The following is a 9995-nucleotide window of genomic DNA, read 5'->3' on the forward strand; positions in this document are numbered from 1 at the left end:
CCTGCATCTTGTAAACTATGAGAAGCTCCCCCCGGCAGTGGATGAGGGGAAAACGGTGCATACCACCTACCTGAACCTGGCTAAAGGCATTCAGTACAATACCCCACACTGGTATTGCTGACAGACTTATTGAATTGGGCATAAACCCCTATGTAACCATACCTCTCAACCTCTCAGCACAAGAAATATGGACAAAACCAGAAAAACTTGGGGGACAAAGGCCCAAAAATAGGGACAATTTTAAATATTGCTCATGTAAACCTAGAAAGTTGCTAGAATGACAGATTTTACATTATTATATATTTTCTGAAGGATATGAAGTCTAAAATTCAAATGTCTGTCATTATTTAGTATTATTTAGTGACTTCAACTGTCAACAGTTTGCCAGAGAAAACACACATTTTATGAGGAACAAACCAAATATAAGAGGCAAAAATCTGGATATTCTGTGAAAATCTGGACAGTTGAGAGGTATGCACATAACTCACTACATTTCCAGCTGGATCAGAGAAAGGACCCAGGAAGTCAGGACTGGTGAGACACACAGAAACCAGTCACCAGTGGGGCACCTCAGGACTTAGGACTGGGCCAACTCCTCTTTGGCATCTACTTCTCTGAGGTCAAGGCTAATGTCAAAGACCTTTGGCTGACCAAATTCACAGATGACTGCAAATAAGGAGCTATCATATATTCCCTCCAAGACGCAAACATCTTGCAAAAGACTCTAACACAAACAAATGACTGGTGTCAAAGTCACAGCTTAAAACTCAGTCCCAAGAAATGTATTATAGTACTTTTTGGGAAATCGTCCACCCAAGTAAGTTATGCGATCAATAAGACCCCCCTAAGAGCTGACCCAATAGTCAGAGATCTGGGAATATATGTAGATTGTAATCTGGCCTTCGACTAACATATGGCTAAGGTAGTAAAACAATCATTCAATGTCATCCAACTTATAAGTAAGGGCATGGCATTAGGGTCCAAAAAAGTCATAGTTCCACTGTATTCGACCCTCATCAGACCCAGCTTTCAGTATAATGCCCCCTTTGTCATATACCTGACCAGACATTTGCAGCAGTTGAAATGTCCACAAAGGTTCCTTACCAAGAGAATGTAGGACATACTCACATTGTGCTTTACGGATTGCCATAAAGCCCTATCTTTGTACCCAGTCTCCTACAAATTACTCTAAGGCAATCTATGCCTGGCATACGAGCCATCCCTGGATCCAGCGCTGTTGGACCTTTTGCACATCCACAAAATTAACAGCATCAGAACTACTAGCTCTAAGGATTTAAATTTTGCTTGCAACATAAATAGGACAAGTTGGCGAATCAAATATGTGTCTTAGAGATACCCATTCTCTGGAATAGGCTCACCATCCATGTGAAGCAGAGTTCCACCCTAACCTTATTCATGCATAGCCTTGACCAATGAATGGGAAATGGGAAATTCATCTTGGGTCTGGCCTCCATGTCTCTAAAGAACAGAGGCAGACAGTAAACTATGTCTAAACTACTATAACCCCCTCCATATAATTGTATGTCTTCCCATTGTTCTGTTATAAATTGCTTTTCCAGTCTCTCTTACCAAACTTTTATAACCTCCTCTGATTGATTCTTATAGTTATGATGCAGTGTTTTATATGTCATACTAATTATCCTTTAACAGTAGCTTCTGTTCTAGATTTGACTAAAAACCCCAACAGAGAAGGTATTTCACTTAAGATTCCCTTATCTCTTTCACTTTGCCTGTACTCTGATATTACTCTCTGGTAGGGATGGCAATATTTAAACCTGCAGTCCAAATGTCTTTTTAGCCTCACCCCACTCTTCTATTACCTTTCCCTCTCTAGTTATTTGCTTCCAATACATTGGTTTCTTTAAAACCAAATAATTCACTGTTGCAACAGAAGGACTGCAAACTAGTTGCATTGACATTGGATTCTTTGCTATTTTTCTCCAGTAAATTCCACCCCACCCCCCTCTTGCCTATTTTCTGCATCCCTACTTGTATTCATCCTTACTGGCAAAATGTCATTTTTCCATCCTTGTGTTGACTTAATGTTTAGAATACTTTCTGCTGGTTTATGAGTATAATATTCCGTATAGTTCTTCTTCTTCTTAAGGATTTGCATCCAAAATCCCACAGTCTCCTTACTTCTTGAACTCTACACCCACTTCATCACCATTCTTTTCCACTTTGAATTATAACCTTCTGCTTGTGTTATGTATATGAGCCTTAAGTGTGTAGCTCTCAAGTATTCCTTCAGTTCAGGTAATCCTAAACCACATTGTTCTGTTGGGAGGATCATTTTAATCCACTTAACCCTTGTCCTCTTACTCTGCACAGCTTCTTCTCTGGTTGATAAAAATATGCCTGGCCTGAATATAAAACTAAAGGGACTTAAAACATTTTCACTGCTTGTATCTTAAACATGAGCTTCCATTTCCTCAGTTTTTGTAGTATCTTTTGTTTAATCTCATCCCGCATATCCTTAGCTAAGATAGCAGAAGCTTCTTTAATCCATACTCCTAATTACTTCATCTTGTATTGCTGAACCAATTTATGTGTGGGTGCATCATGTTACTTTACTGTATCCTTCCTGTCTTGTCTGAGTTTAATATTTTCTAATTTCATGCATTTCAGATTGATACGTGTCATATTCCCTTCTCCATTGTGTTCTGCATTCCTGGTTTGGTCAGCAGATTCATTTGCAGTCTTCTGTCAGTTTCTGTTGTTTCTGCTGCCCTACTACTACCTCTACACCCCACCCATTGGCATCCTAACCTTACTTTCTTTCATAAGACATTTTTCTGCATACTTGCTGCCTTGAGTTACAGTAGTGGATCAGCACTTTAGCATTGTCATCTGTGTGTGCAGTTTCGAGACAACTAACCTAGACTCTCATGCATGGTCAGTGTTTATAACAGCTGCTCAAAATTTTCTCTGGACCCAGGTTGGTATAACATAATTTTCCCTTGGGACCCTACTGTGGTCTCGATGAGAAGCTACTCATCACGCACACTGGCCTGGCTGCATTCATTGTTAATGCACCTCAGGGCTCACTGAGCACTCATTTTTAACAGTGTTGGCTTGGTCATGATCAAGTACGTGGTGTTTCTGAATCTCCACGAATGTGTTTACATGTGGTGCAGAGGGTGAATTTTGCAAAACAAAAATGCAGTGTGCTAATATGTAGAAAGCATTTTGTCGTACATATAAAAAAATGACAGCTGTCTAGAAGCTGTAAGGAAGCCGCGGTGGTACAGCGGTAGTGTTGTTGCCTCACAGCAAGAGGTTCTCCTGTTCGGTTCTCAACTGGAGTGCCTTCTGTGTGGAGTCTGCATGTCCTCCCCGTGGTCGATTGGCCTCCGAAAGACATGCACGAATAGGCGTGCCTTTGCTGAAGGTTGGGCGTTGGGCTGGCAACTCGGCACCATAAAAATCTACTGCCAATCATTAGCAAACCGGAGGTCCGCTGTGGCGACCCCTAACCCGAAAGCCGAAAAGACAAACAACATAAAAAATGACAGCTGTAAGTTTATTAGAGTGGTGCAAAGAAGCAGCTGTATTCTTTTTTAAATGAGTGTATGGAAAATAAGTGTTATAAATATAATGTTGACTTTCAAATTTGGTGGATGTCAGCATATTCCTTTCGGCCTTTTACCTTATCCACCTTATAAATGAGCTTTCTAACTTAAAGCAGTAAAACAAAAAGGCTGTCACACATGCAGTTTGCTAAAGGGACTTCAGATTTACCTTTTAGGACAGAATTACATGTGGTAACAGGCACACTGACGTCCCGCTCACCAGGCTGAACAAGGAGAGGGTCACGGTGAGCAGCCTGTCTGGCGCTAGGATCCGCCACATAACACAAGCACTCGGGTCACTCCAAGGCAAGTACAAATATGACTCAGTCATTGTCCATGCTGGTGTGAATGACCTGAGACGTACCTCCCTGGACTACATGAAAAGAGACATAGAGGAGCTCTCTGAGCATATAGCCCAGGCCGGTATTACCCTGACCTTGAGTAGCATCTTACCCTCACCAAGAATGATGCCACAATATGAAGACAAGATGATCAATTTCAACAATTGGCTTAAGTACTGGTGTCATTCAAAGGGGATCCAATGCCTGTCAGCTTGGGATGATATGCTCGACAAGCCATGATGCTTCGCTAGGGACGGCTTGCACCTGTCACCCCTGGGCTTTTGGATATTGGCAAAGGCTCTTGCTTCCCCATAGTGCCTTTTTAGGCAAGGCTCAAAAGACAAACCCACCTCCATAGGTATCACAAGGGATAAGAAACTAAGAGTAATGCTACTCAACGCCAGAAGTCTAAACCTCAAGATGCACGCACTCAAACTCTCCTTAGCATGGAGAACATCGATATCTGTGCAGTAACAGAAACCTGGTTCAGGGCTCCCGAGAGCACCCCAGCACTACCAGGTTATACCTCATACCATGCTTTTTGGCCCCAAAACTTGGACCGAACCACAAAAGGAGGGGGAGTATCGATATTCATCAAAGATACCCACACCTCCAGGTTGGTGGCAAAGCACGAAGCATCAGAGACTATCCATGTGCCACTAACAGTGGGTAAAACTGCCTTCCAGTTTATAGCCTGCTACAGACCACCCTCCCAAACCCAGGAACCCCACTCGGCCTTCCTGAGAACACTGGAAAATATGAAGGTCTCTCCAAACACCATTATATTGGGCGACTTCAACTACCCAAACATAGACTGGGAGCATTACTCTAGCTCCAACACCCTACCGCAAAGGTTCCTAGAATTTATAAACTCAAATGCTATGGAACAACTTGTTACCACTCCCACAAGAGGGGAAAACATACTGGACCTGATCATCACCAACAAGGAGACTCTATGCTCCAGACCAGAAGTGTATCCCTCACTGGTAAGATCAGACCATAAACTAATCTCACTGGATATTCACATCCCGACCCCACCCCCTGCTCAGAAAACCACAGTGAAAAACTTCTCTAAAGTAAATTTCACACTCCTCAAAACCGAGGTGGAATCCTTCAAAGCCCCCGGGCCTGTGCAAAATATGGCCCAGACCGCAGAATCCTTTATAAACGCATTCTGTGAACACCTTCAGGAATGCATGGATCATGCGATCCCAAATAAAACCAAGACCCAATCCTCCAAAGGCAGACGTCCTGTCTGGTGGACCCCAGCCATAAACAAACTATACAATAGAAGGAGGAAGCTACTAAATGATAGAGCAAAATCCCAAAAAGGGAAGGCATCACTGATCAGTATTAGCAAAAAACTACGGGCACTCATAAAATTGTCTAAGGCCAGCTTCGAGAGAAAAATTGCACAGGACACTAAGGATAATCACAAGGCTTTCTTTAGTTATGTTAGGAACCTGGGTGGTAATTCCCAGATATTCTCAGAATTAGTCCAAAATGACAAAAAATACACCGAACCCACAGACATTGCCAACATCCTAGCTGACAGGTTCAGCGCAAATCCCCCCCCTCCCCACCAAAAGGGCAAATATCTATCCCAGCAGAGTGCTACCCCCCTGACATCTCAGATGCTCAGGTAAGAGCCGCCTTCTCCAAAGCAAAAAACACAGCATCAATGGGACCAGGCGCTGTCCCGGGCTGTGTCCTACATGAACTCCAAGAAGAGCTAAACCCAAACATAAAACTACTGTTCAATCTCAGCCTTACTACAGGATATGTGCCCAAAGAGTGGCGTACAGCAACAGTGGTCCCTCTCCATAAAGGTGGTGCCTTAACGGATCCTGGAAACTATCGCCCCATAAGCCTGACTAGCTTGGTCTGCAAAGCTATGGAAAGGATCATCATGGACCTCATAAGTAAAGATATTGGGGACCTACAGACACTGGATCCTACCCAGTTCGGCTTTAAGGGCAGATCCTGCCTCTTAAACGTGGTTGATTTCTTTGAAACAGTCACCAAGGCCATTGACGAGGGGAAGGTGGTCCACACAGCCTACCTGGACCTCGCAAAAGCCTTCGATACAATACCCCACTCGGGCATTATAGATAAGCTCACCAGCTTAAATATAAACCCCTATGTCACTAGATGGATGGCAAACTGGCTCAAGGACAGAACCCACATGGTTAGAATTGCTGGAGCCATGTCAGACTCCAAACCAGTTACAAGTGGTGTCCCACAAGGCTCAGTCCTGGGACCTCTCTTGTTCGGTATATATTTCTCGGAGTTACAGACCAACACGGAAGGACTGTGGCTGACCAAATTCGCAGATGACTGCAAACTGGGCGCCATAATCGACTCTCCAGCCAACACAAGCATCCTCCAAAAGGGCCTCATAGAAACAGACAACTGGTGCCAGAGCCATGGCCTCAAGCTAAATGCCAAAAAGTGTATAATCATCCCCTTTGGCAAAAACAAAGTGCCCACAAATTACCACATAGGTGGTAATCCATTAAGTACAGAAGAAGTAATTAGGGACCTGAGGACCCAAATTGATAGCAATCTCTCATTTGACAACCACGTGGCCAAAGTGGTTAGAAAAACATTTTATATAGCCCACCTAATCATGAAGGGATTCACATCTAGATCAGGGGAGGTCATCGTGCCTCTTTACTCATCCCTCATCAGGCCCATAATTGAGTACAATGCCCCTTTTGGGATGTACCTTACCAGACACCTGCAGCAACTGGAAAGACCCCAAAAGTACCTCACCAAGAAGATCAAAGGGCTCAAACAGATGCCATATGCTGCCCGGTTAAAGAAACTCCAGCTCTACTCAGTGGCATACCACCTGTTCAGAGGCGATCTGTGCCTGACGTATAAAGCCATGTCCAACCCGGAATTAATGGATATGCTGCACCTCAGAAAATCCAAATCCCATCGAGCTACGCTCAAGAGACTTGAACCTTAGCACTGAAATAAATAGGACATGCTGGAGGGACAGATTCATAACCCAGAGGCTCCCTTCACTCTGGAATAAAATCCCAGTCCAGGTTAGGCAGAGTCCCTCATTGACTCTCTTCAAGAGGAATCTTGATGAGTGGATGGGAGATCGTAGGTTTACCCCGGGTATCACTTCTGTGTCACTGTTAGACAGAGGCACAGTATACTAACCTCGAAAAAGGGCATAGCAAAATAAATTTAAAATGGGTGGCGAAAGCCAAACACATTCTGGCTAGGCTTACAAATGCCCTAGGGCAGATAGCCTAGTATGAACCTATGAACCTAATTGTGCAGTGCCAGTACTATAGATTGTGAAGATAGGGCCTTGTAGATCGTAAAATGAAATTTAGATAAACTATACTGAAACTCTGTAGTAATGAGCATTTTTTTTCAAAATTGAACTTACTAGCATTAATAGCTATCATTAACTTTGGACCAAACTTCTAGAGCATTTATCTTGGTACCTTACTTCATTAACTGTAGTGCTGCCCTAGTTCAATTCTGTCATTTTGCAATTCCTGTATGAAATCAGCTTATAGTGCAAAACTACACTGACAGGTAGAATAGTTTATGTATGATGTTGTTTTCCAAAGGTGACATGTTGAAAATATGAAATTTAAATACTGAAATCTTGCATGTTATGAGCAAAAGTGTTAAGTGTATGTAGTCTAATAACTGTGCAGTTATCAGTAATGGACCACATTTTCTGACCATTCATCTTGGGGCTACATTGTATTATAATTGTGCATTGCATATTTATATTCTCACTGATGTATGCCCACACTGTTTGAGTTAGAACAGTGCAATAATGGTATCTTGGTTTATGAGCTGGATTTCTAAATGGCACCAAAGAATGGGCAGAGAATTACCGTGTTTAAAAGTTAAGTAGAACATAATGTAAAGAACAAAAATAATTACATATGTCAGCCATCTGTGTAGAATAAAATATGCATTTTCATTCCAGAGATAGGAAGCTATTGCAACTCCATTTGTTAAGTATATACAGAGAGATGGATGGTGGAGAAAATGACTGAATGTTTGGTTTCAGGATATTTATAAAAAAAATTCCAAGGACAATTTTCTTTATTTCAGGGAAAGGGCAGCCCCAGTGTCACTGTTAAAGGAGCAGAGGTTTGGATGGCAGTATGTTACTGCAGGGAAGAGACATTAATCAAGGAAAATTCAGCTAAAGTTGTAAGAGAAAATGCCTCCATTTGCCCCTGGTGGGATGCTAACACTGGATGGCTGCACATCTTTTTGTGGTGGCAGTACAACAAAGAAATTAGTAGATGGGGATTTTTTTTTTCTTTTAATTACCAAAAAATGGCCCTTGTAGATATAAGGCACCAAGGGAATTGGCACTTGGTCTCAGTCTCGCTAATGAGATGCTAATACAGAAGAACAGAGCACCTCTTCCCTCACCATTGTCACTAGTAAGGGATTTAGATGAGGGTGGAAGGCTGCACTGGGCAGATGGGTAAAGTTTTGTTTGCCTAAAGTTGTGTACCTTCCGTTCCTTTTCTTTACTGGGTGGTGCTCTTCACCAGTCAGCACAGCTGAGTCATGAAATAAACATGTAGTAAACTACAAGCAAATTTAGGGCCAAGTAGAAAAGATCACAGCTCAACAACTTCCTTAGCAAACCAAAATGTCCCTTATGCATAAGTTAGGACAAACTGTATTTCATTTAGGAGAAAAAAAGGACTTGAAAATATCGTCAAACATCTGACTTAGCAGTGTATCATTTCATTTTATAACAATACTTGCTGTATTAGGGGCGTATTTTAAACAAGTTATTAAAAATGGTTGCAGGAATGTATGACATAATCAGATCCTAGTATTGGTAAAGCTGTTCTCTATATAGAGTACTGTGTTATGGAAAAAAATCCTAAAATCTGAATTGTGAAGAATGATGAATACTGACCAAGTGTGTTTTATTTCTTTACAGGAATGATCACGGATCTCTTCATAGACAAATTTAAATTCAAAGGCACTAATGTGAAAACCAAAGTTCCTCTTCTGCTGGAAATTTTGGATAATTATGAACTGAATGCATTGATATCATTTTTTGATTCTCCATAAGTATAGCTGAATGGTGTAATGGACATTGTTAAATATCAGCAAGTCTTAATAAAGCGGAAAACACAAAAGAACTGAGAATGATTATGAGTCTCTGTTTCACTGCAGTCAGTTATGGCTTCATAAGCCATACAATCATTTACCCTTTAAATACACTTTTAATTCTTCATTGTAAATATTAATGTTAAATAAAGGCAAGGCTCCTATTCGATCTTTTGTTAAGTCTGGACTGACTCCATTGATTTTCTAAGTATGTATCGTATGTGGCATGTTTTAGAGATGATATTTTACAGCTGCTGTGGCAGGGCTCTGCAGAACATTGTTGTCTGTGCCTGTTATCATTATCTACGTTATTCTTCTTTCTTACCAGCAAAATATGTCACCTGCAACCCTAGATGTATATACGACAAGCAATGAATCCCTTAAATGTGTTCTTTTCCTCTGTTAAAATATTCACAATAGTTTCCTGGTTTGTCAATTGTGATTTTTGTTATAAAAGATTTTTTTTTTAAGTTTAGGTAATGTATTCTTATCATTTTTCTTATGCTATATTCAGTGGTATAGACCCTTATTTTGACAAGATGGTTATCTGATAAAACAAGATTTTCATCAGTAACATCTCACAAATTCATGTTGCTAGATCAACAAAACATATTGCAAATGCCAATACTTTTTGCCAAAGCAGTATGGGACACCCCCAATGTTATATAACTTAATCCAAGGTGACACAACATGGGAAAAAAGACATTTCCAATATCACTGGAAGTTGTTTTGGTAAAATTAATTTGCTGGCTGAGCATTTGCTTTTTGGGTTGTTTATCCACTGACGGTTTCTCACATCTGAACTATTCTGTACAAAAGAAATAAATGTACACATAAAGTCAGTCCCATGGCATAGAGGCTTGGAGCCCTGACAGCAGCCCAGGTGCTGGAAGAACCAGCTGGAGTGAGAAAGAAATGAAGAAGTAATGCCTGC

The 9995-nt window shown here is 41.3% G+C and overlaps 1 protein-coding gene across 1 annotated transcript in view; it reads left to right on the top strand.

Moving 5' to 3' along the window:
• BBS7 (Bardet-Biedl syndrome 7) overlaps window positions 1–9235 on the top strand; it is a 1778061-nt gene extending 1768826 nt beyond the window's left edge. Inside the window, exon 19 of the mRNA XM_044061529.1 lies at window positions 8889–9235. Within this exon, the coding sequence (XP_043917464.1) occupies window positions 8889–9022 (134 nt within the window). The 3' untranslated portion in view covers window positions 9023–9235. The remainder of the gene's footprint in view (window positions 1–8888) is intronic.
• The last annotated feature ends 760 nt before the right edge of the window (window positions 9236–9995 follow it).

Source organism: Protopterus annectens, chromosome 2.part0 (genome assembly GCF_019279795.1).
Source record: "Protopterus annectens isolate FY-2018-M chromosome 2.part0, PAN1.0, whole genome shotgun sequence".
Classification (NCBI taxonomy): domain Eukaryota; kingdom Metazoa; phylum Chordata; order Ceratodontiformes; family Protopteridae; genus Protopterus; species Protopterus annectens.